Source organism: Pteropus alecto, unplaced genomic scaffold (genome assembly GCF_000325575.1).
Source record: "Pteropus alecto unplaced genomic scaffold, ASM32557v1 scaffold101, whole genome shotgun sequence".
Taxonomy (NCBI): domain Eukaryota; kingdom Metazoa; phylum Chordata; class Mammalia; order Chiroptera; family Pteropodidae; genus Pteropus; species Pteropus alecto.
The window spans coordinates 3,298,832-3,326,433 of record NW_006432945.1 but is presented as its reverse complement, the minus strand read 5'-3'; the positions used below and the strand labels follow the sequence as shown (position 1 = coordinate 3,326,433).

Genomic DNA, 27,602 nt, shown 5'->3' with positions numbered 1-27,602 from the left:
ACTCTTAAAAGGTATGGAATTTCATTTTGGAGTGATAAAAATGCGAATGGGACAATGGTGATGGTTGAATAACATTGTGAGTATACTCAAAACCATGTTAAAATGACTAAAATAGTGAATTTTACATTATACGAATTCTATCTAAATTTTCTTAAAATGGAGAGAGGGGCATGTTGTGGGTTTAAATGAGAACTAATGTCTGCCGACAGTTTTTACGAACATTAGCAGCAAGTGTTTTCACAGGTTAGGACTATCCTAGCATGGTATAGTATACTTGGGGACTATTTCAAAGCAGATTAATTTCCTCTAATTAAACTCAGGTGGCTTTGTTTTTATTCAAATATGTTTTTTATTTATTGTCACTTCATCATAAAAATATAACCATAATTACATGATTTTATTTCTTAAAAAGCCTCCCTCTACTTTTAAGTAGGAAGAGGAGACTATTAAGTCCAAGAAACATTTATAACTATGCACTCTGGGGATGGTCAAAACACAAAAAATTGTCCTCTCTTACATATCCTACTTGTTATAGAATAAAGACTTTACTTCAAGGTATAAGAATCTCAAAGTTAAATTCCTAGAACTATGAAAGTACCTCTAGAAATAACTGGCTCTAACCTACAGACCTCATATAAGACATTTTATACACTTAAACATGCAAAATAGATCAGCACCTTTCCTCAAATAATTTCCTTACTCTGCCCAGTCAGAAACCAAATCTAACCTTCATTTCTGCCATGAGATCATTTACACTTCCTAAAGTGTCAGGCTCAAGGTTTTGCCAGTCGGCAGTAGAATGACTGTGCCAAATCAGTTTATTTATAACCACTTCAATACTATTTAGTGACTATATCAGAAATGAACCATGGAAGGGGGGAAGGGAATGGGTGGAAGAAGGGGTAGGGAATTAAACAGGAAAAATATAACATTAAATCTTTTTATTTTAAATCTTGGACCTCAATATCAGAGAGTCTAACTACATTACATCTCCCCTTTGCTGGACAGTGGTGAGGATTAAAAGGTGACTCTGTGTCTTCAGATCTAAAACTCCTTTCTTTCACTGTGTCTTCTTGTGCCCATGGACTTTTCAGTGTAGGAAAATTTCTAACACTTGAGAGAATTCTGACTTTTTGAAAATGTAGCAGAATTATAAGACAACCTAACAAGCTGGATACTCAGCTTGTGTGAAATTGTTTTTAAATCCCTCTCCTTTTTATTATCATGGGAAAGAGAAACTGAGAGACCTCACTAGGCAAATTCAATTTTAGGAGCAGTAAGCTTGCCAGGATCTCAAATATCAGAGTCCGCACACTGAGTTATGTGTGGACAGGCAGGAGAACATCATGTCTGAACCACGTCTTTCAGCACTAACACGTGACCCAGCTTTGGAATGCAGAAAGTGTCACCCATGTATGTGATAGCCACTAATTAAATATCTGAAAATGGGTTAACAACAACAGTCAAGTATCTTCGCTATGTCTTTAAAGAGAGGAAATATGCCTCAACTCTCATTCCCTGAAACAACAAAAAAAGGCTTTTGTACATTAGAGAAGAGAGACAGGGAGGAACTTTTTAAGAATTGGCAGTAGAACTATATCTGTATACATACACGCAGACATATATACATAACATATAATTATTTATATAATTATGCATATTATTAAGAAATTGATTTTAACAAATAATCAGTGCATAAGTATTTTTTTGATAATCCTTTATTATACTTTTTGGCATGTCTGAATTTCTTTTTAAGAAGAAAGAAATTTAAAAGATACAAACTTTGGTAGGAATAAACTCCTGATAAGTTGGGAGCCAAAGTTAGAGAAAGAAATGTAGTTAAAAGACAGTGAAAGAAGGAGAATGGGAAAACAGGAAAATAGTGAAATAATATACATAAGACCAAATTCGAAAATAAAAGGCAGAAGCACTAGTGCTGGTGACATACATTATTAAACTTTAAAGCTCAAGTCAGAAGAATTTTTTAGACAAAAAGCTAGGTTAAAAACTCTTATCACAAGACAGAAGCCTCAAGTATATGTTTTATAAGCAAATTTACACTTAAAAATACAACAAATAAAATAAATATGCTTGTAGAAAGAGGGAACTCCAACACAAAAGCATCTTGCATAGAACAATATCTCCACCTTGTGACCATCTAGAATACTGTTACTAAAAGCTTTTAATAAGGCAGCGTTGCATTTTTGCAACTCTAGATATATAGAGAAATCATTTGTTAATACTTATCCCAAGACCGGACGAAATTAAAGAACTATGCTTCACACCTGGCAGGTTCTACCCTGGTCCTAAAACAACATTAAAGATATGATTTCCTAGAAGTTGGCAGGACTAAAAATAATATAATTTTCTCCTGAGAAGGGATCTGATTGAACCTATGAGCCTATAAAATTTTAGACATTATTGTGAGTTCATGCATTTTGGAATTTAGAGTTATTGTCAAGGACATTTCAGTTCACCAACATCAAGGACATTTATGAAATTACAGGGAAACCTAGAAGATAATTTCTAGCTCTAGAAAAATAATGCCTAATGTTCTGCTTTCTCTTCAACTCCCAGACATTTCTATGATTAATTATTCCCATGAGAGCCATTTTTCAGTGGTCAGCAAGTGCTACTTGGTGTGTAACATTTCAATTTTCCCCATTGGACTTCAAATGAACAGCTTTAAATTTCTTAGCTTTAGAATCACTGTTATTTCAAAAGTAAAAATATGTGTGTGTAGATATACATATAAATTTGTAATAAGAATGGGAAATCTGTAAAATAAAAAAAAAAATTAAACAATGCTATTAAATATATACGAAACTAATAGAGTAGCCACATCTATTTTAGCAGCCTGAAGACTGAACCACTTATAAGACGAGAGTAATGAATACAATTACTATCCAAATATTTCTGAGTGTTTTGTGCAAGGTTCTATGGCTATTTTGGGTATAGACTGAAATGATCAAAATACTACACGTATTTTCAATGTGAGTTTGAAAACACAGGCAAGAAAGGCAGAACAGCATATTTTTCCAGGGAGCCAGACAAAGTAATTAAGGTTCTTTCCAGTCATCCGATTTCCAAATTTCCTAATAATCTGTGAAACTATTGGAGGATACGGACTGTTATTTCTGAGCTCTGGCCATGAAAGTGTGATATATTCTGTGACAATCAGAGTGAGAATTTGGTTGCATTAAGAGGCAAGAAGCAACTTTTACAGAACATCTAAGGTAGAAAAAGTTAATAGTATGTGTTTACACTAAACTTACTTCATCATGGACAAAATAAATATTTGTAAGAATACTTTAGTCTCACATTTGTGGGGGAAGTTTGACTACTTACCTTCCAGATGTAGGCAGCTTCATCACTTGAGCCACTGACTAAAAACTGGTCATCTGGACTAAGACTGGATTTAATATAAAAGGTAGAGTTCTGATGTCCATTGAAGATAGCCACTGCCAGAGGGGGAAAAATCAAATTACTTATTTTTTTATTTCCAGTGTTCAAATAAAATGCAGATAGTATACATGTTCTAATGAGTTTTATTAGTGTATTGACTATTGAAGCTGATGGTCAAGCTATATTCACCAAATTAAAAGGGAACTGGACATTGCCAGAAAATAAAGGACATATCAGAAAGAGGCTTTATATTAGACTTAATCTCATGATCTAAACCCAAATATTTGATATGGGGCTGATTATAAAGAAAGCGAAGAAAAACCTTCTTAAAGGACAAGAATGGAACCAATGTCCAATTTTTTAGTAAAATGCGTTTATTATACACTCTCTCTCTATCCCAGGGTAGGGCTTTTTCCATTGCATAATACATTGGTCTTTCTTTCAAATCTCTTGAGGATAAATTTCACATATCTTATTCTGTCCTCATTAGACATTATAGTACTTTAAATAGAATAGGTATTCAAACATTTGTTGCATGAATAGGTAAAAATATCAGTAAAAAGAGTTAGGATTTATAGATAGCTTATATGGGATGAGGGAATCTTTTTAACCTAGCACTTTAAATAGCTTGAATAGTAGAAGTAGCTAGTAGCTATGTTCATTTGTAAGATACTCCAACTAGGTTACGTTTAGACTTTAGGTTTAGACTTCTCACTATCCACGGTAAAAAGGCAAATAATCCAATCTAGTATAATGTGATCGATAGGTTCTTCTATCCTAAGGAGACCAAAACCTGAGGTCTCTGGCATCAGAACACTACTACAAGGAAATAAAAGAAAAAGAAAATCTGCCAGCAGAGAAATTAAGAATACATTTTAAGAATACATTTAGGCACGAAAAAATTTCACTCTAATATTCTAACAGAGGGGAAAGAAGCATTATTAAGGAACTTAACAGCTTTCCAGAAATCTGATTTCCCAGAAATTCCTACCTTTTGCTAGAATAAAACTGGAAAAAAACTTTGTATTTATAGCTTTTCAAGAAAAAGCCTACATATCAAACACTTTCACTGTGAAGTTAAGCAGGATGCGAATCAATAGATACCATATTTTGGACCTACTGTGTTTGGGTCTATCAGTAACTATGCATGTGCTTTACTGAAAGATTGTACTATGAGCAAACATGTTTCTAGAAATTATGGATTACATCCATAGTTTGCCAATCAAAAAAAAAAATACTGGCATAACAAAGACCACACATAATCTGCCAGCAGAGAAATTAAGAATACATTTTAAGAATACATTTAGGCACGAAAAAATTTCACTCTAATATTCTAACAGAGGGGAAAGAAGCATTATTAAGGAACTTAACAGCTTTCCAGAAATCTGATTTCCCAGAAATTCCTACCTTTTGCTAGAATAAAACTGGAAAAAAACTTTGTATTTATAGCTTTTCAAGAAAAAGCCTACATATCAAACACTTTCACTGTGAAGTTAAGCAGGATGCGAATCAATAGATACCATATTTTGGACCTACTGTGTTTGGGTCTATCAGTAACTATGCATGTGCTTTACTGAAAGATTGTACTATGAGCAAACATGTTTCTAGAAATTATGGATTACATCCATAGTTTGCCAATCAAAAAAAAAAAAATACTGGCATAACAAACAGTCCACAATTGCTTACTTCTTAGTTTTCACTAGAAATCAAGGTTTGTAAGGGTTAAAAATTCTAATTAATATATGTAATTAAAGCTACTCAAATAATCTGAATGCAAAAAAGGAAGTTATAGGTTTGTGAAAAAGGATCTTGAGAAAAGAGTTTTATGCATGGTCAAACTGGTTAAGATTGGAATGAATTTAATTAAGTAAATGAGTTTTAATATCAAAAGAAAGCTGATGCGAAATTAGAAATCGGTTTTCTCTATGTTAAAAGAACAGAGTTTTACTGGACTTTGGTCTGCTCTTGGTGAAGAGATTATGAAAGGTTTTTCTTTACCTATAAGCAATCTACCTAAAAAATTGTGATTTTATGTTTTATCTAAATAATCTCCTATGTTGTTTTATCAAGCCTTTGATTTTAAGAGCTAAGTTTTACTTACAACTATTTAATTTTTGGCATTTACCTGAAAAGTCTTTAATTGTCACCACAATTAAATGGAGAACTAAGTATTGTTTCACAGTGACCTATGATCATATTTGAGTGTTCTAAAACCTTTTGATATTTTTTGACAAACTTCCCATGATCAAATTCTAAATGAAGTCCTTTTGACTTCAACTAACTTTGTAATTTTCTAGAGGGCCCCTAGAACATTTCAAAGGATTTGTTTTCTTTTTATAAAAAAAAAGAAAAGAAAAGAAAAAATGCCATTAAACTAATTTGGCTCATTTGGTATGTTAAATTACATGGAAAACAGTGTCAAATAAGTGATGATAAACCTTAAGTTATATTGCGTGGGTGAATTTTATTAACATAAGTGTTCTAAAAATTATATGCAATCCCTAAAAAAATTTCCTGGTTGTGTTATGACTCATAATTCTACTATCTTAAAAAGTGCTAGAGAGATAACTAAATTTCCTTGTCAATTACATTGTAATCAGATTTTAACTAAGTTTTTGTCATTTATAGTATTTTTTGTTTTACACTGATGCTTTTGCAAATGTGCTTCATCTCCAAAGAGATTCATGGAAAATATTCTACAATACAGGTTTCTGATAACTTTCAGATCATATCACTGAACTGGGTAAGCATTTGTAACTCTAATGGAAATTGATGGCTTCATAAAACTGCTAACAAAAGATCAATATCAATGAGAATTAATTATACGGGACTAAATGAACTAATGAAGATGATTATAATTTTTATAACTTTTTATTCGAAGTATTACTGGTTCTTTAATCTTTAGTTTATAGAAACAAGGACGATTTTCTTCCTCCTGAATTACCTAAGATCCACAGCAATTTGGTAAATTATACCTTTCTAAGCAGAATTGAAAGATTTATCTTTTTCTCCCTATTTGATCCCTACAGAATTTGCAAAGTCTTAGTCGGTATTTTTATTTCCATGGCAGTATAGTTATTTACATAAATTCACTAAGAATCGGTTCTCTTTGTTACAGGACACAATTGGAAATACTTGTTATATTACCAAAGCTTTGACTGGAATGTCATGTTTGAGAGAGACATGCATAGACTCAGATACGACCAGACAGCTTTAAGGGTCTAAGATTAACTTTATGGAAGTCAATAAAGACCCTCTGAAATATCAGACTGATAACTGGCTTAGAGGGTTCCCAGCAGCTTTACCAGGTAGAAAGAAAGGTAACTTCCTGGCAGGTATAGGACCCTCAGGATATTTTGGAGACCTCAAGAAGAGAGGAATTAACCCAAATCTAAAGGTATTTCAGGTAAAATCTGATGGCAAGTATTTGGCTTGGCTTCTTAATCTCAAGAGGCTGTTAAAAGTTTAATCTGGAGATTCCTTATGAAAGTTCCAGCAATATAGATTTAAAAGAGCCTATATGATCAATTGCTATTCTTGATGCATTTATGTAAACAATTAGGCCAAGTTTTTTGAAACTAGACTTACTCTGCAAATAACTTAGTTTTAATTTGGCTAACTTTGATAAAAATAAGGGTGATTTTAGAGGAAAAAAAAATTTTGTTCCAATGGAAACTATAATACACACTTGTGGATATTAGATTCTATTTCTATTAACTGTCTTTGAGGTTTTGTTGTTTACCTACAAATTGTACTGGATCCTGAATTCTAGTTTCCTCAAATACTTGGCTAACGACTCTCTAAACTAACATTTCCAAGTTTTCCTCCACTTTCGAGTTGGGATCACTGAGAACTAAAACTGCCCTTTTCCTGAAGCCCTGCAAACTAAAGCTAACAACTTAATATAAACTTAAGAGAGATCATCACAATATTCCATGTTTAGACAATTTTCATGCCTGTTGTTGCATAAGCCATTCAGAAAGTTTACCTGAACATCTGATGACATCATCAAAGACATTTCAAATTGTAAAAGATGCTTCAACCCTGACGTCCAGAAATCTTGACTGGCTGCCCCCTAGGCTCATAAACTAGTTTATAATTTGCTCTAACCATTAACTTTTGTTTTTCTTTTGTTTCCCCAGACATGCCTCTTATTAAATAACTAAATTCTTGCTTACACATATAGGACTAACTTGGGAGACCACGTGTATGACTGCCTCTTGAAATGAATTTAACTGGGCTACTGTCAGGACTAAGAGACTGGTTCAGTGAGACGGAGCAATCTACCAACTCAGCTTCTGGATTGTTTTGTGTCTCTTTGGCATGAGAGTTAATTTAAGCCGATTATTTCTAAGAAACAGAAGACTCATGAAGTTTTTCTTGTTACTTCCCCTTTAATTGTCTAAAAGAATTTAGATAAAGGGCATGTTCCCAGAATAGAGCTATTACCAGAGTTATCTATAAAGAATATGGGCTAGGTATGGTGAGAGAAGACTAGAGATCGGAGATTTGCTCTGTGTCCTCTTGTCTCTGTATAGCTCAGCAAACATTTATTTAGCAAACAATTGCCTTCCTCCCCTCTGAAGTCCCAAACCACTACCTCCTTCTCCTTAGCTCAAGACAGCATATAAGCTCAATTGCCCAGTCTGTCCTTGCCCTCATCCAATAATCTTGTGGAACCCCTTATGTACAAAATTAAATTGAATTTTCTCCTGTAAATCTGTGACACATCAATTTAATTCTTAGATCAGTCAGAAAAACTTAGAAGGATACAGGAAAATTTCTTCCACCCTAACAATAAATAAAATAAACAGACTCCTTTATTCTGAATACAACTCCAAAATCTAACTGTTCATCTTTCTCAACTCTAAACTATGAATGGAAAACTGTAGACCAAATTTCCCACTAAACCTGTAAGTATTTATTGCCCTCTGCTGGAGTAAGAAAGGCTAGCAAAATGTACACTATTAATGTCTCGAATCATGCAAAAAATACTTCTCAAACCTCTTGGCTTTAATTAGATCAATTTAATCTTTCTTTGATAATTTGGGCTCTTAAATGCTTCATTAAAGTGCTTCAGAGTTGTCCTTATGAGCATCACATAGTGTAATAAAATACTGTGAATTAAAAGTATGGGAGATCAAGTATTGAGCCCAGGATCCTTTTTGAAGTTTTGAAAAAGACAAGCAATTACCAGATGTGTCACACACAACACACATTTGTCGCCCTTTTCCTGAATAAGAAATATCTATCTATCTATCTATCTATCTATCGATCTATCTATCTATCTATCTACATATCTATGTATCTAGAGAGTCAATTAAATTATTTTAGGAGCACAGGAAAAAAGTTGCTGAATTATTAGTAAAGTGGCCTTGGGCATATCTGTTTCATGGCAGAGGGACCAAATTGAACTCCAGGTTCCTTTCAGTGCCACGCTATAACAAAATGATACCCAAATTAGAAGTTGTCTAAATTCTGATTCCATTCAGGAAAACAGCAAAAGTTATAAAATCCTTTTCCCAAATGCTCATCTTGTTTAGACAACACTAGACCTATTTCAAGGCATTGGAAATGCCAACTGTGATGCTGTCACAGATAAAGTCCTAATAATGGCTTGGGGCAGTCTTTGGAAACTTCTATAAACGCCTGCTAAGTTCTGTACTATTTTGAGATTTCTTGTTTACTAGCACATCTTACTTTCGTGGAAACTGGGTAGATCAGGGAAATTGGTTATAGAATTCAAAGTCTGTTTCCGACAGAGCCATATCTGAGGAAGAGCCAGATTACTAATATGTAGTTTGCTTAAGTAATTAATAATGTTCTTAAAATTATGCAACCCAAATAACTCTTATTAGAGGACACTAGAGAAACTATGGTTTCTTTTTTAAAATGTCATTTATGAGCTTAAAATATCAGATTTCACTTTTAATTTTCTTGAAGAAAAAACGGGTAAAGGTGAGGAAAACATAAAAGAGATAAAACAGTCTGTCTAACATGGAGAAGGCTGAGATAGGTAAGAATTATTTTAGGGGCTTAAAAAATTCAGGCCCTAATTTAATGAACAACCCACAACCAAGACAAAAGTTGAGTAGAACAGCCCACAAAAATTGAGATAATTCTTAACATAGCCAAAAGTTATGTCACATAGAGAAGGATTCTGTTTATACTTGTGAAATCATCGCAAGGAAAGTACACCTATGAAAACACTGCTAGAATTAATCCAAGACCCTAAAATCCTATGTCTTAATAAATTTGGCTTAGAAAAAAAATCAACATTAAATTATCATTAACAAAAAAGTCTGTTTTACTTTCTGGGTAAGAATTTGAATGACTAAGCTCTTACCTGGAGAAGTCTTTAATCCAGTCATATTGAACATGTAGATGTTGTCATCTGTGCAGTTAGCAAATAAAGTGGAGCCGGTGGAATCTAAAATCAGACTTGAGTATCCTGGAGAAAGGAAACTTTAGTTAGCATGTCCTGGTGACAGTGAGAAGTAATGAGGTCAAATATTGAGGCTAAAAGATTATTCCATTAGAAGAATCATCAAAATTCTTCCCTGAAATATATACAAACCAAAAATGTTCTTGTTTATATAACCACATATTAGTTTCTCAAGTCTGTGTTGCTGAAAATAAATTTGATATTTTAAAATTTTAACAAAAACTTACATCTCCCAAAAAGTCCTACAAAAAAGTCCCATAGTCTACGAAAAAGCTTACCGAGTTTTCGAGTGCTGCTACCTGGGTATAGGAAAGACTTGGATGCTATAGGTTCTTGTCGATAAGCAGTATAATTCTTACGTAAATCCCATATTTTGATTACCCTAAAAACCAAGGTAAAGAAATAGTTATTCTATTTCTTTGTAGTCCTTCTCCAACCCCAACCAGTTCCAACTATATTGAATATGAAATGACTTTTAATCTAACTCCTCTGGGACATCAACCAGGTACAGTGAGGACATCTCATCATGAAAGACTGAATTATCTCATACCGTTGTCTCCAATGTCAGGCTTACAATTCTGGTAGAAGGGAAACAGATGTGACCTGACCCAGTGTTGAGTTACCTTTCGTTTACTTCAAAGGAGCGGAAAAGGAAGATGAAAGTTGGTCACTGATAGTCATTGTTTCATTGCTTGCAGGAAAAAAAAACCTCCTAAGCCTTTAATAATCTCCATATAACCTCTGACAACATAAGTAACAAGCTCTGTTCCTATGGTTATATCTCTATATGTAACTCTTTAAGTAATCTAAACAAATTTTCCTGTAAAATAAAGTACTTTTTCATTTCATCTAATGGGATATTTGTCTTATTCCTCTATATCTAGTTTGTAGGCAACTTGAAAACACAAGCTTGGAACAGGGCAGTCAGTATCCTTGGAAACATACAGAAAAAGCTCTCACAGCTATTCACTGGCACAACTGATTAACTTTCAGATAATCCTTCATTCGGGCCTGAGAATTGGGTCCACAGAAGAGTTTTAGTGTCCAGAGGACATAACGGATATCCTACTTTATTAACCCATCACCTTTTTAAATTACATTTGTTGAAGGCATCAATGTCCTGGAGATATAATGAGCAAATAAGGGAGCAAAGGGTGCTTAGAAAAGAAAGAGTCATTGTTCTCACATAACTTATATTCTAACAAAGCAACCAATCAAGAAGTACCATAAACTTATTTGGAAGACAAAAATTCAGACCAATCATGGATGGGTTGCAGGTATGTAAAAGTCATCAGGCCTTACTATCAATCCTAGAAATGTCAATTACATGTTTACAATCAGATTTCTTCTTTTAGGATATTATTAAACCCGAGAAGATAAGCTCCAAGATAACAGAAATTTTACTCCTCAAAAAAAGATCACTGACTAAATTATAGTGCATAGACAAGCAAGCTACCTATCCAGGTTCTCTACAATAGCAGCAGCCAACACTGCTCATACGTGCTACGTAACGTGCTAAGTGTGACATGTATATTATTTCAATTAATTGAGCAAGAGTCCTAACTAGATCTTTTCCAGTATGATCTGTAGTTTCTATTCTCACCTGGGTACTCACTATGTTAAAAGTTAAAAGCAAATACATTCAGTTATAATGGGGCTATGATTTCACCATCACAGTTCATGAAACAGACCTTGTCTAAAGAACCAAAAAATGAACTCTTACCCATCCACAGCTCCTGCTGAGATTAATGTATTCTCATCTTGAAAGAGGACCACAGTAACACTCTGTTGGAAATCCTAACGGCACAAGGGAGAAAAGAAGGAAATTCTATTTTGGATATTGCAATCTTCACCTTCAAGTCACCAAGGTACTAAAATTGCTTTTTCTCCCCCCAAACTCTGAGTTAGACTAAATCTTTTCTTTCCAATAATCCTTTCCTCTCCAAAAATCAGATATATATGCTGACCAAGAAGTACTTTTAGTAGGAAATAACCTAAACATCATTAAATGATACTATATAGTGTTAACACTTTGACTTATAGTCAAGAAACAAATTGGTGATCAAGAGATTTCACTTGTTTAAACCTACTGGCTCTACTTAAGACTCAGCCCCAATAAGCTATGTATCCACAAGAAACTCATTTAACTTTCCTGTTTCATCTATAAAATGTTACTGTCTACCCAGATTACCACATAAGAGTGTGTACATCATTACTAATGAAAGATGATTACATGCTCTGAAAAATTTAAAGGTGCTTAATTAATGAGTTTTACCTTCTAATGACTGTTAAAAAGTTTTCTTGGCTCAGAGTCTGATTAAATTCTGAAATGTTACTCATTTTAACTTCATCTGACCTCCAAAGACCTCATGCCAACCCTCTCAGTTTCCTTTCATGCCTATGTCCTGTTCATTGTATGCTATTTTAAGTTCTAATGTTTTAGTAACCACACCTCCTCAAAGTATTAACTTGGATTCGATAGACCAGTAATATTAGAAAAATAAACACATTAAAGTAAGAGCAATGGTGTTTTGTTTTTTAAGTAAAAAGATGTATTATGGGCATTCTTTGATTTTGACCAACAGATGTTAGAGAGGTACTACATTCTGGCCTAATGTTTCCCAAAATACTTAATAATATTTTGCCAAATTTTTAAAAAATATATTAAAAACTCCCATCTTTTCTGTAGTTTGTTATGAAAACAGGGATCCCTCCCTCCCATAGAAAACTATCATAGTACTTAACATGCTTCTTAAAACTACTCTCTCTTTCCTAATGAATACTGTAGATAAAGTGTATGCATGGAGATCCCTAGGGATGGGGCAAAGGAAGGTGAATTTTTAACATGTTCCCCGGATTACTCTGTTGCACATTAGGTTTTGAAAACCAATATTGTAGGTATTGAATGAGCACTAAGCAATAAACCCACTGATATCAAGAGGAAATGAAGATTCTCATTCACTTAATCTATAGCTCCTAATTTATGCCCAATAAATTCCCTAAAATCAGATTCTATCCCACTACTAAGATCTATACGCATGTATACAATTATAACACTTTACCACAGAAGGAGCAAGTCCTTTCGAATTTTGTTTCTTCTTAGGCTTCGAAGGGGTTTGCTTGTCTAAGGTATTATGAGCTCCACTGATTTGATTCACTTGCCTGTAAAATCCATCTGAAAGATATTCCAGAGATTACTGATTTAGGATTCAGAACTTTACTCCTATGCTGAACATAACATTTATACGTAAGATTTCAAAAATTAATTATCCTTTATTAGATTAGTGAAATTAGAAGCCAGCAAAGCTACTGCACTACATCTCTTATGATGAGATTATAATGTATAAAAAGGAAATAAGTACATGGATATTTATAGCAGTTTTATTCATAATTGCCAAAACTTGGAAGCAACCAAGATGTCATTTAGTAAGTGAATGTATGAATGTGGTGTGTCCAGACAATGACATATTTATTATTCAAAGAAATGAGCTACCAAGCCAAGAAAAGATATGGAGGAACCTTAAATACATATTACTAAGTAAGACAAGCCAATCTGAAAAGGCTACGTACTCTAAGATTCTAATCATATGACATTCAGAGAAAGGCAAAAAACATGGAGACAGTAAAACATAAGTGATTGCTAGGGGATGGAGGGGGCAGGATAAACAGGCCGAGCACAGAGTATATTTAGAGCAGTGAAACTATCTTGTATACTATAATAGATATATATTATTCACTTATCAAAACCAAGAGTGAACTCTAATGTAAAGTATAAACAGACCTTGAGTAACAGTGATATGTCAGTATATGTTCATCAGCTATTAACAAATGTCTAATTCTGGTGTGGGATGTTGACAGAGGGAGAGATTGTGTGGGGACAGAGAACGCTGTACTTTCTGTTCAATTTTGCTGTGTATCTAAAACCACTTAAAAAAGTCTGTTGAAAAATAATTTTTTTTAAAAAAAGAATTAAGCATGGATATGATCACTGATTTCTGCTTAACGGCATCACTGGGCAATGCAAGCACAATCATATTTAATCTAATCCAATTCTTTTAAAGCCAAAAAACCTAATTAAAATAAAAGATCATTTACCAGTGAGCCCATGTATTAATAATTTTAATTCCATCAATAAATTAGGTAAACAGCACCATAGTTCAGAAGACAAAATGAGGTAAATATAGAGGGTAATACCTGCAACAATCACTTAGATCCTAGAATTAGAATAATAAGCAGAAATGGAAGATTAAGAACATGTGCCACCCTGGTAGTTATTAGGTAAAATCAATAAACCTTTCATTCAAAATAATTAAGTATGGGGACAGTCAACATTTATCAAAATTGAAATGGAACCTGAAACTTACTGGATTTAGTTAACCAATGTCACTATTAAAAAAAAATGAAATGGAACTAGACTACCTTTTTTGTTGCACCTGGTGTCCCAGACCATAATATTGCCATCTCTTCCACCTGTACAGAAGACAGCTGTGGAGAAACAGTTTACCAAAAAGTTAACAAAACTCATCAATGACACACTTCGATTTAAGTTTCCCAGACTGTCTTTTATATGCTAGTTTCTACAATTGGCACCGAAGATTAAAAATAAAAAAGTATATGGCTCAAAAACATAAAAGAGAAAACAGAGCTGTGAAGGGAAAGAATTATAAAGAACTCAAAATACTTATGTTGAACAAAAGCTTTAAATATACTCTTCTGTGTGTAAATTTTCTTAAAACCACATAAAATATTATATAGATATAGTAAAGTTATAGTAAGAGTAATCGTAAACAAGCAATGACCAAAATATACTGAGTGCTTACTAAGTGCTAGATACTATCCTAAGTGCTTTACATAAATTATCTCAATCTTTGATATCAACCCTTTAGGTAGGTATTATTATCCCCATTTTACGGATGAGAGAACTAAGGCACAGAGAAGATAAGTACATTTAAAGTTATTTTTGGCAGGATGAATCCAGAGCCCATACTCCAAACCTCCAAGCTATACTGTTTCAGTAAAAAATATGAACAAAATTTGTGAAAGGGGTTGTCTCTGGGGATAGAAGGAGAGCAATGGGATTGCAGAAGGAAACATAGGAGAACTTCAATTTATCTACAATGTTCTTTCTATCCTTTAAAATTAAACCAAAACAACTTTGCTTCCTGTGTGGAAGAGTAAATACTTACCAAACCAAACTACCTGCATTAGTTGTGCACTCTGGAAAAAATATAAAAACTACCTGAAGGCTCAATAGAGATTAAAGAAAAATATGAAATTTTTGGAGGAGAGTCGATACCTGAAGCATGTGATTGGCTTGGGGTAAATGACTCATCTTTTGTGGTTTTATCTCAAGGGCAGCCACAGTTGCAGCATTAGTACCAGGCAGCTAAAATGCCAATAGAAAAATGTGCCATCTTTCAATCCAGAGGAACTAAGAAAAGGAGACATGGGGCAACAAGAGCTTCCAGAGTGAGGGGATAACCCTGGAGAGAGCCAGAGAAAGGGAAACCCTAACTCTCTGTTTAAACTCAGAGCAAGTCCAAGGTCACTAATCATCAGAGAAATGCAAATTAAAACCACAATGAGATATCATCTCACAACTGTCAGAACGGCTATCATCAAAAACTCAAAAACAACTAGTGTTGGCGAGGATGTGGAGAAAAGGGAACCCTTATACATTGTTGGTGGGATTGCAAATTAGTATAGCTGCTATGGAAAACAGTATGGAGGTTTCTCAAAAAATTAAAAAGGGATATACCTTTTGACCCAGCAATTGCACGGCTGGGTGTTTATCCAAAGAAAACCAAAACGATAATTCGTAAAGATCTATGCACTCCAATATTCACGGCAGCACAATTTACAATAGCCAAAATATGGAAGCAACCTAAATGCCCATCAACAAATGATTAAAGAAATTATGGTTCATATATACAACGGAACAGTACTCAGCCATTAAAAAAAACGAAATCCTACCATTTGCAACGACATGGATGGACCTAGAGGTTATTATGCTGAGTGAAATAAGTCAGACAGAGAAAAATAAATACCATATGATTTTACTTATATGCGGTATCTAATGAACAAAAAGAACAAACTAATCAAAAACAGATGCATAAATATAGAGGACAATTTGGTGATGGACAGAGGGGAGGACTGGGTTTAGGGGGCTGGGAGAATGGGGTGAAGAGTTAAAGAAGTACTAATTAGTAGTTGATAGTTGGGCATGGGGATAGGGAGCATGGCAGAGAGAATGCAGTTAGTATTAATATGATGGCTAAGTGGAGGCCAGAGGAGGGAGGGAGCAATTGGGGCGATCATTTTATGAACAATATAGATGTCTAACCAATGTACTGTATACTTGAAACTAATTTAAATAAATAAATTTATTAAAAAAAAAAAAACCTCAAAGCAAGTCTCTGGCTGACCCTGAATCATGGATTCAAGGGAAAACCAAAAGTAGCTTGCAACTAAGGCTTAAATTATAGAATTGAATTGAGATCCAACTCACTGCCCTCCTATAGGTCTAACAGTATTCAATTTGAGTCTCAGTTAATTACCTATTAAAACAAAAACATCAACTCTTTTCTGACTGATATAACAGAACCCAGAGTCCAACATACTATTCACAATGCCCAAGGTATAACTTAAATTACCTGACATATAAAGAGCCAGGAGTTTCTCAAAGGAAAAGAAATCAACAGGGGCCAACCTTGAAATAACTCAAACGTTGATTTATCAGATAAGGTTGTAAAACACCTATAACTATGTCAAGTAAAGAAATAGACATTCATAGTCAATGAAGAGATAAGAAATCTCAGCAGAGAAACAGATTTTATCAAAAACAAATGGAAATTTTAGAACTGAAAAAAAGCAATTTCTGAAACAGCAAAATTCACTGGAAAAGCTTAAGAGCAGAATGGAGAGAACAGAGGGAAAGTCAGTAAACTTTAAGATAATTGAAATCATTCAATTTGAAGAAAACAGAAAAATAAGAATGAATACACTAAGTAAAGGAAGCCAGTTACAAAAGCCCACATACTGTATGGTTCCATTTACATCAATATGCAGAAGAGGCAAATCCAGAGTCAGAAAGTAGTTTAGATTGTGTAGGGCTAGGAGGTAGATGGCAAGTACTGCTAATAGGTTCTGGTTTCTTTGGGGGTTGATATAAATGTTCTAAACTTAGATTGTGGTGATGGTTGCACAACTCTATATGTAAATTAAAAATCATTAAAATGTACATTTTAATGGGTAAATTTTATGGTATGTTAATTATATCTTAAATTGAAGAAAATTGAAAAAAATGAACAAAGCTTCAAGGATTTATGGGACAATTTCGAAAAGTCTAATATATGAGAGGAAAGAAAATTGGGCAGGAAAATATTTTAGAAATAACAGCGGGAAACATTCCAAATTCTGTGAAACACATTTGTAAATTTACATACAAAAGCTCAGCATGCCTCAAACAGGATAACTTTGAAGGGAAACGTGTAGATATATCATAGCCAAACTGCTGAAAACCAAAAAGAGAGAAAATCTTGAAAGAAGTCAGGAAAAACAGCACAATACACATAGGGAAATGACTTGAATGGCCACAAAGTTTTCAACAGAAATGATGAAAGAAGGTAGAACAACAGCTTCAAGTAATGAAATGAAAAAAAAAGTGTCAACCCAGAATTTTATATACAACAAAAATGTCCTTGAAGAATGAAGATAAAGACATTTTCAGATAAATGAAAAACAAAGGAGATTTGTTACAACCAGATTCACACTGCAAGAAATATTAAGGCAAGTTTTTTAGGCTGAAAGGAAATGATATCAGAGGACAGGGGAAAGATGGTGTTACAAGAGGGAAATCATGAGTTCAGTTTTTGATATGTTGAATTTGAAGTGTTTGAAGGAGAGGTTAAGGTTGGAAATATAATCTGGTTCAATACAACTAGAACAAAAAACAAAAAGCAAAATTGGAATAGATCGAACTGTCCAGGGAGAAGGTATAGACAGAGGAAAAGAAGAGCAAACACCAAATCTTGGGTCATGCTAACACTTTAAATTAAGAAGTGAAGTTCACAAAAGCAATTATGAAGGAATAAATAGAAAGAATGAGAACCAGAGGGAATGGTATCAGATTCCAAAGAAGAAAAGAACTTTCAATTACCCTTAAGAAAGAAGGTATGTATAGGAAATAAGAAAGAATGATAGCTAAAGGAGAACACAAGGTTAAGATGTTTTTTGGGACAGGCCACAGATAAGCTTGAGTTTTTCCTGTGGAAAAGGAGCCAATAAGAGAGAAAGCTTGAAGATATAGGAGCTCTGGGATGTAAGTTCTTACAGAGGATCAAGAATGTCTCTCAGCCTTAGCTGCACATTAGAATTCCTTGAGGAAAGTCCCTTAAAAAAATAGATGTCACATATAAGTGATCACTTACATGTGGAATCTAAAGAACAAAATAAATGAATAAAACAGAAAGAGACTCATAGCGAGAGGGGTTGGGGGGCTGGGTGAAAAAGATGAAGTGATTAAGTACAAATTAGTAATTAGAAAACAGTCATGGGGATGTAAAGTACAGCACTGGGAATATAGTCAATAATATTGTAATAACTATGTACGGTGCAAAGGAGATACTAGATGTTTCGGGAGGAGCACTGTAAATTATATAAATGTCTAACCACTATGCTGTATACCTGAAACTAATATAAAATAATATTAAATGTCAACTGTAATTAAAAAAAATAGTAGATGCCTGGGTCATCTCCCAGAGATTCATATTTAATTGATATTTTATTTTAAAAAAACCTTCCCAGGTGACTATGTGCAGTCAGGGTTGAGAACCCGTAGCCTAGGAAGGACTGGCCTTACACTGGGGAATAAAGAATGAGAAAGTAAGTGCAAATTTGAAGGTAGGTTTGTAGGAAGAGAAACAGAAGTACGCTTATAATCATTTCAAATTATCCAAAAAAGGAGTTCTAGCACCCCTTTTGCCACACAAAACACATATCTTTCTGTCAATTTTCCTTACTTTCCGGGGAAGATATTAGGAAAGATAAATGTCATTAGTATGATTTTTTGTATCCTGCCCGGGCTGTATCCTGTAAGGCTGAAAGAACTGGATCAATGATCTTTTCTACCATGCTATCTGCAAAAGAAACCGCTGAGTATTTATATGGTCCTCAGTTGTTTTTTTTTTAATGCATTCACATCTCACCTCATTTTTATGCTCACAATATTTTTGTTAAGTTGAATACGTATTAACCTCATTAAGTTAAGAAATGAAGGTTCAGGGAGATAAAAATGACTTTGCTCAAGAGTTTAGAGGCAGAAACCAGAATAAAACACATAGTTTCTTATATGGTTGTAAAAGTGTGCCCCCCACAAGGACACTTGGCTGAGGTAGTAAGAGGCTAAAATCTAATCTGTGTTTTATTAACCAAACTATGTATCCCTGGGGGCAGTGTCAAACCAGACAAATTCACATTACAGCACCTGTGGACTGCTGGGAACCCTGATAAAAACCACCTTCCCCAATTTCTGACTCAGTGTTTTTTTCTACTAGATCACATTAGCATAGTTTTAAAAATCAAACAAAGAAACCAAATTATATGATGGTTCCCTTTTCAATTAACCTTTAAATAAATTTATCTTTAGTAAGTAACTTTTCTTGATCTTAAATTATTTTTATAAACTCAAAATAAATTCTGACACAGGAGTGTAGCAACTAGAACCAAGCATACCTAACTTTATACAATAGACATGTTCATAAAAAGTTATGCAGAGATTAAAAAAAACTATGCCATATCTTTCCTTTTCAAGGTTTCAGTCTCAACAGCAACCTCAGTAGACTAAAACTGACCTTTTTCTGAGTTTGAACAGCTCAACATCTCAGTTTAATATTCCTGGGTGCTCAAGTAAGAGTATTTTTTTAATGATAAAGGAGATTGTAGTGTTTGTCTCTATTATTCTGAGATTAAAGTCAGATTAATTCAGCCACTTTTTTGATATGAAAGTATATGGGTCTATTTGTAAAAAAATTAGTGAGAAATAAATGGAGAAAACCAACCAAAAATGAAGAGCTCAACATCTTTGCTAAGTTTTTCCCTTACTACAGTACTGTTCTGTATTAAATCACTCTCTAAATCTTCTTTCTCCATTATAATAGTAAAATAAACATAGAAAAATCAATTTTGAGTTAATATTAGTTGAAAACATATCAGGGAATTGAATCATATAAAGTAATTACATGGTAAATTTTTAAGAAAAGAATTATGTCCAGTTTATCAGGTTTGCCACTCCAGTCTCACATCCTATTTAAGTTTTTACAAGTAAAGTAACTATTTTACAAATAGAGCTAATCAGTGTCTAATACAGGGTAGGGGTTAGACTTCAAAGGACACTCAAAATTGAACAGAGGTATTGAGATTGTTAATAAATTTTTATGTTATCTGCAAGAGTATAGAAAAAAGTTACCTTTTTCTGACTTTAGGGGACAATCTGGAAATATTGACCATAAGAGTAAGACTAAAACCTAATTTAATTTTATTCAGGTTTTGGGTCATATTAGAATCTCTACCATCTATGTAGGTAAAGTAGCAACTTTGATAGGAGAAAGGAAGGAAACAATTGCAGTTTATTACCCCATCATAAAGGAGGTTAAGGTGATGAAAGATCATAGGTAAAACCTACCTTTCTCAAACTTAGAAAAGGCAACTGACTTGAGGCTACACTGATGACCTTTGCATGTTCCAAGCAGCTCACCAGCTTTGACATCCCAAAATTTGGCTGATTGATCACCTGCTGCTGTAACCTTTAAAAAACAAGTTATCACAACTTAATAAAACAACTCTTTACTAGTATTTACTCAGATCCCAATAAAATGAAAGTCACTTACAAGTTTAAGTTCACCAGGGACCCAGGCCAGGTCAAAGACAGCATTCCAGTGCGCCATCCATTCTAAACAAAGAAAATGTGAATGTAAAATGTCTAGACTATGTTCTGTGCTAGTCTTATCAAAAGTTCAAATGCTTTGGAAAGCTATACTGAAAAGACCAGTGGTCAGCACCCTATGGTCCATGAGCCATAGAGTATTATAATGGAAAAGGAAGACTTAAAGAGTGACATAATACAGAATATTCCATTCATTACTATATAGAATGACTATTTGATATCAAATTCTTTTTCATGAGGTGATTAGTAATATATTCTCTAAAGTGAAATCTTTCTGAAATATTTTACAGTTCAAAAATCTTCATCATGCTTTCTGAATGGAGTCTAAAGTACTTTAGTTTGACACTCAAGGTTCTGTGTGCTTTGGCTTTGTCCTTTATCTCTGTCTCAGGGCTTACTTCTCACTGTTCTCCATATATCCTATTCCTACCAAAGTGGATTACTCCCTATTTCCTTATTATATCCTATTCTTTCTGATTTCTAGTCTAGGCCTTTGCTAATGCTCTTCCCTCCACCTAGAGCATCCTATTCCATCTCCATTGGTCTATATACCACAATCCAATTCAAACATTGTTTCCATCATGAAAAATTTCCCACCCTTTCTTTAGTGCATGAGAGCTTTCTCTTTGACTCCTGTGGCATCTTCTTTGTACTCCTACATCATTTATAATCTTATTTTTATCTTAGATATCTCAACGCTTGACTTACTAGTTTCACATTATTAGCTTCTTAAGGTCAGAACTTTGTTTTATATACAGAAGATGCTTGGTCAATAAAAATATTTTAAAGCTATGTTTCTTCCAACCCCATTAAATGTAAAAGATTTAATCTTTTTAAAAGAAGAACTGTTTTTATCCTAAAATGTATTTTTCTTAACTTCCAGTAAAGGCATCGCCATAGTTACAACATTTATTGACAGAAAGGCAGTCTACCATTTACTTTTAGCCTGTCCTTAAACAGACCTAATCAGAAGTGACTATAATTGGGAATGTTGTATTCAAATAATTTACTTGAAGCTTTATGAATTAAAAATAATGTTAAAACAAAATTTTTAGACCTAGACTTACCTTTGACACACTTTTTTCTATAGGTTTGTGATTCTGTGTTATATAACCTAACGAAGCCTTCTTCATTGGCAACTGCTAGTATATGCTTCATATTGGGAGCTAAACAAGACAAAGAATAGAATACAGAATGTATAAAAAGTAACACAAAAAGTTTAGAGCTGACTATAAAGATATAAAAATAAAACAATATAGATTAATTGAAAGCTATAAGGTAAACACAAAAACTCTGTTTGAAGAGAGATGATTCTACCCAAATGGCATCTGATATGGTAGAGAGGTAATTTGAATTAAAAATTGCTTAAAATTTTCCTATTATGTAATTTAGTAAATGACTCAAAGCCATCAAAATTATTTTCTTATTTAAAGAAGGGGTGAATCAAGGGCGGTACTTAAATCAGAGTGGTATGGCAAATAAATGCATATGATACAGGCCACCGGCAGGCTGTGTCTATTAATTTAAAATTCCCTTTTCACAATCTTTTACTTTTCCTCTCTTAAAATATTAACAGTGGTAACAAGTTCTGCTCAGATGTCCCCCAATGCATTACAGAAAAGCCAAACTGATCAGATCAAAAGGGGTATCCACCGAGCAAAATAGCTTTCCTGATGGCTGAACCTTTGCAATCCTTTCCTATACAAGTTAAAAAAAAAAAAAAAAAAGTGCTATAATGGTCCTATGCTTTAGAGGAAATACATAATTATGCAGAGAGATTAAGAAAACTATTTCATAAATCAGGAAGAACAGTTATTAGAAAAACTCTTCCATCTATCTAACTCCCCTCTTCCCGAAAGACACCCCTAAATATTTTTCCTCTAAGTGTCAAATAGATTATTTCTGACCAAGTTTAGCTAGATAGTATTCTCTTACCAGAAGAGAAGGTGCATCCAAAAGGAGGAACTGGGACTCCTGTTTCTCCATAAGAAGTGTGCTCATCATTAGAATTGCACTGATAACCAGTTAGAAGGGACTGTAGAGGGTATTGTGAAGACCATCCTAAAATAAGACACAATTCCTTATAGAATTCCAATATATCATAACATTTCAGTACTTTTAACAAATGCAGAGGCAAATATTTGTTTTAAAGAGTTTTATATACTTAATTTAGATCCACTCATATCTGTGGTCCTCTAGAATATAGTTTCTGGTATTTTCCTAAGTTATCTTCCTAAAGGAAGAAATCAAAGAGCACACCCAAATTCTGGTGAGGTATAGCTCTGGATTTACCACATAAATGGAGACTCTTGCTAGTACATTTAAGATTGCAAGAAACAAGTGGTCTTTGCATATTTAAAAAGATCTTACCTCTTCCCCCACCTTTTGGCGACAACCATAACCATTAAAACTGCCATTCTCGATTAAAATTTTACATTCTGAGAGTTTCTAAAGTAGCATTACTGCAAACTCTTAAGTTACCAGCAACATCATACATAATCTAATGGTCATAGAGTTAAAGGAAATAATATATGTCAGTCGATGTGCCTTCTGTAGCCACTAACATATTCACAATAACTTCACTTCCTTTTTCCTTTCTAGTGCAGAAATTCTAGGAGTCTAAAATGTTAATAGCAAAATGTCATCTATCTTAAAGTATATTAAAGCAATTTTAAAGTAAAGCATTATGTACATACCCCTAGAGTACAATCAGTTAGCTCTGGCTCGTACTAGTCGGGTCGGGGAAGTCTTTAGAAGAGGTGAAATCAAACATAAGTCTTGAGAAATAAGTAAGTTTTCATTAAACACATAAGAGAGAGGAAAAAATTCAGGGTGGAGGGAAAGTTTATTTTTGGGGGTCATAAAGCAATTTTAAAGTAAAGCATTATGTACATACCCCTAGAGTACAATCAGTTAGCTCTGGCTCGTACTAGTCGGGTCGGGGAAGTCTTTAGAAGAGGTGAAATCAAACATAAGTCTTGAGAAATAAGTAAGTTTTCATTAAACACATAAGAGAGAGGAAAAAATTCAGGGTGGAGGGAAAGTTTATTTTTTGGATACCTAATGTGCACTATGGTCTAAATAGTAAACTATCTTCAAAGATTTATCATTTTCATATATGGGCCAAAACATTTTAAATATTTAAAAGGAACACTGATTCAATAAATAGTTATTGTGAACCAAATGTTTATTAAGCATACGAGGAAATAATGAAGTTATAATCTATTGAGAGCTGACTAACAAACTCTCCCGTTTTAGGGTACTTTCAATTTTCACTTTTCACAAAAAATAGTTTGGAGAAGACATCTTAACTTGACATAATCTCAGATATTCAAAGAGATAACCTGAAGGAATCAGTACGAAGGTGGCGAATAAAATCAATTTAGTAATTATTCCTGGAGGTATGACCTCAGGATCAGATATCATAAATAAGCCATTAAAGACCACTAAAAGAATACAATAATTATGTTGCAGAATTTAAAAAAAAAAACAAACAAACCACCTATCCACAGAACGAATTTAAAAACAAAAGCCTCTGTTCTAAAGTTATATATATATAAGGACACTTGAGGTTTGGGATTAAAAGAAAACACAAACCTAATGTCTTCAACACATGAATTCAAAAGAACTGAATCCTGAAAAAATTAGGTGGAACAGAAGATGATATGCCATGGGTACTTAATCCTTTACTATTAAACAGCGACCTCCTCAACTCTGCCTTATCACCTGTAGACGAATATCCAAATACTTACAAATGGTTCTAAGGTGACTTAGTAGCTAGTCCCTTCCATTTCTGCACTTCCCACAACACACACTACTTGGACTAGCCCCTTAAATTATTTTTAGATCTTCACTGTGCTATGCTGTTTCCAACATGAACTTGCAGTGCTCCCTCTCACAACTCATTTGGAAAGCCTATTGTTTACTCGATGCACAATTTAAGATTACATGCAGATTTTTCAAGGAGTATCTGAGGACATAAATTTTCAGAGAATCAATTTTCTGATATTCAAATTCCATGTATAGTTCTAAAAACTGATCTGCCTAAAAAGGTTGAGGCTCTTTTTCTCCTCTCCCTTCATCACTGTCTTCCCTCCACTGTCAAAAGAAAGGTATTTCCATCCCCTAATCTTATACCTGCATTGACCCAAGGTATAAAAACTTCTGGGACCCCAAATGAGAGACAGTTGGATACTTTCTTTTAATAAAGGCATCATAAACACCGAAATCCATCTCTTGAAAAAATATACTTCCAATAAATATTTACTTTTTGCTTAATCATTACTTATCAAAGATTGGTCATCTATATTATTTTGATTAATTGCATGCTACTAATAATTGCAACAATTCAATCCAGAGGAACTTTGAACACTTAGACCCTTACGATCACAGACAATATCAATTCAAACATATTTTTTTTGCACATTAGAGTATGATAGGGTGATCGATAGAATAAGTTTTTTAACTTTTCAAGCTTAAAATCAAATTACATTAGAATAAATTCTGTTGGCAGAAATAAAGTGGAAACAATTTCAAGGAAAAAAGCAACTATGTAGAACAGCTAAAGGTTAAAAGTGTTCAGATTTAAAAAAAATGACTGATGTGGTTATCAAATCACTATGGTATTTACATTCTATTAGATACATTTTCAAAGAGTAACATAGTATTTTTATTTTAAAAATGTCAATTTTCACAATATGGCCAAAAATTAAATCCTTTATATTTAACTTACGATAAAAACTTCTAACTACCAATTTAAAAATACGTGGAAGAGTAATCAGATTTCCATTTTTGAAAGATAACTGGTAGCAATGTGGAAAAGAAACTGGAGAGACGGAAACTAAGAGACTATTTGGGAGACTTATGGTACACTCTAGATAAGGTATTAGGGCCCAACTTAAGGAAATGGAATGGTAAGCACAGAACAGATCCAAGATATGGTGAAGAAGCAAAGTTGGTGGGATAGAGAGGACGAATTTGAGAGATTTTAAGGGGACTTTGTAGATGTGTATCTTGAGGAAAACGGAAGAATTCAGAATGACCCTCAGGTTTCTGGCTGGAAAGACTAGTTTAAAAGAATGGAACCATTGCTTAAAGTAGGTTATGTAGAAGGTTTTGGGGAAAAGTGAGTTTGGTTTTGCTATTTGAGTTTGAGATCCTTGTGGGACTGACCACCTGAGTGAAGATACTGATACAACGTCTAGGTAAATGAAGGGTGCAGGTAGTGTGTAAGAAGCCCTGGTTAGGGCTATCATCATCCATGGGAGTAGGTAGAATGAGAAAAAGGGCCTAGGATGGAACATCAACACAGAAGGGGAAAGAAGATGGTCCTATAAAGTTCAGTGCAAAATATATAAGAATGAATGAATTTCAGAGCCTAATACATAACAACAAATGAGAACTTGTGCATGAGAGAGAAGAAGTAGACAGACTGGAGAATTTAGAGAACATGTATTATAAAATTGAAGCTAAATTGCTTGTCCTAGGTCACACAAATAGTAAGGAATGGAGCTGGAATTAAAACTCAGGCATTTTCTCTCCAAAGACAGAGCTCTTAACCATTCTACTGTATTACCACTGACACAGAGGATAGACAAGCTGTTCGAGTAAGGCCTCAGAAAGAGTGGTATTTAGAGTATAATTAAAAAGATATCTAAGAGGGAAGTAGGTATAAGGATAGTATAAAGTTCTGGATTGCGGGCAGGAAGTTGAGGACTACTCAGTCTCCTTTTCAATAACCTTTTCCTAGACCTGTGCCTTAAATATAAAAAGTTCCCTTCTCAGATTCTTTTCTTTGGCTTTCCACATGATGTCAAGGAGAAGGACGAGCTAACCATCTTTAAAAGAATGGGATTTTATTTCTATTCGAGCCTAGTCTGGGTAATAACTCAGAAACTTATCAGAAAGTTACATGTTGATGACACTCAAACCTAAGCTCAAAATTTTGACTGCCAACGTTTCAACTTCAAGAACCTCGAGAACGATAGAGAATATGAATTTCTACATACTAACATAGAAATATTCCCAAACTACACGGTTAAAGTGAAAAATAAAAAACAAAACAAAACATTTTGATACAATTTCTGTAAATAATAATACACACTACCTCTGGTATTGAAAAACATTTGGAAAAATATACTTCAATCTATTCAACAGTGGCCATCGCCGGGGGTGTGTGGATATGGGCATTTTTCACTCTATAACTTCGAATATTTATGGATCGGTATTAATCAGGGAGAAAAAAAAATTTTCGACCATGCTGGAAGCAGACGTTCTGTCTTCTCCGCCTGACTGAGTTCCTTAACAGCGAGTCAGATTCACTAGTGTACCTATAACAGGGCTCACTAAGGTTCTACAACAAATGAATCAATCAGTGAATACGAGTGTCCTCGATCTCACATAGCTGTAAAGAGGAACACACATACAGACGCAAAAATGCACGCGTTTTCCAGTTAAAGTGTAATATAGACATAAGCCGTAAAGGAAGCCATTTAAGTTAACTTTCCTCCTTCCGTCTGCCTACATCGCAATTTTAAAAATCCAGACGACGATTAAAAGTGTTCCGAGGGCATGAAAGTGCAACTTTCTTAAGTAATCTTTGTTAACACGAATTCACTCGGGGGCTGGAAAACATAATTGGAGTCGGCCTTGGTCCGAGGTGTTGTTTTGGGGGAGGCGAATTCCGCCAGCAACAAGCAGCGGTTAGGGCCGTTACTCACCATTTCTCGGGACGCCAAACTGGGGCTGACGGAGCACCGAATTGAAGAGCATCTGGGCCGAGGAAAAGGCTTAACTAAGGGAAAAGTCGTG

At 34.1% G+C, this 27,602-nt stretch overlaps 1 protein-coding gene across 4 annotated transcripts in view; it reads right to left on the bottom strand.

Annotated features, from left to right (window-relative positions):
- Positions 1-27,602, bottom strand: part of DTL (denticleless E3 ubiquitin protein ligase homolog) — a 62,096-nt gene extending 34,494 nt beyond the window's left edge. For all 4 annotated transcript variants that reach the window (XM_015586254.2, XM_025043891.1, XM_006907705.3 and 1 more), the window contains exons 1-11: positions 27,512-27,602; positions 22,728-22,853; positions 21,860-21,958; positions 20,737-20,798; positions 20,532-20,652; positions 14,270-14,335; positions 12,913-13,025; positions 11,574-11,647; positions 10,129-10,232; positions 9,752-9,856; positions 3,349-3,461 (exon numbers count right to left, since the gene is read on the bottom strand). In XM_015586254.2, coding sequence (XP_015441740.1) covers positions 3,349-3,461; positions 9,752-9,856; positions 10,129-10,232; positions 11,574-11,647; positions 12,913-13,025; positions 14,270-14,335; positions 20,532-20,652; positions 20,737-20,798; positions 21,860-21,958; positions 22,728-22,853; positions 27,512-27,563 — 1,035 coding nt within the window. In that variant the 5' untranslated portion in view covers positions 27,564-27,602. The remainder of the gene's footprint in view (positions 1-3,348; positions 3,462-9,751; positions 9,857-10,128; positions 10,233-11,573; positions 11,648-12,912; positions 13,026-14,269; positions 14,336-20,531; positions 20,653-20,736; positions 20,799-21,859; positions 21,959-22,727; positions 22,854-27,511) is intronic.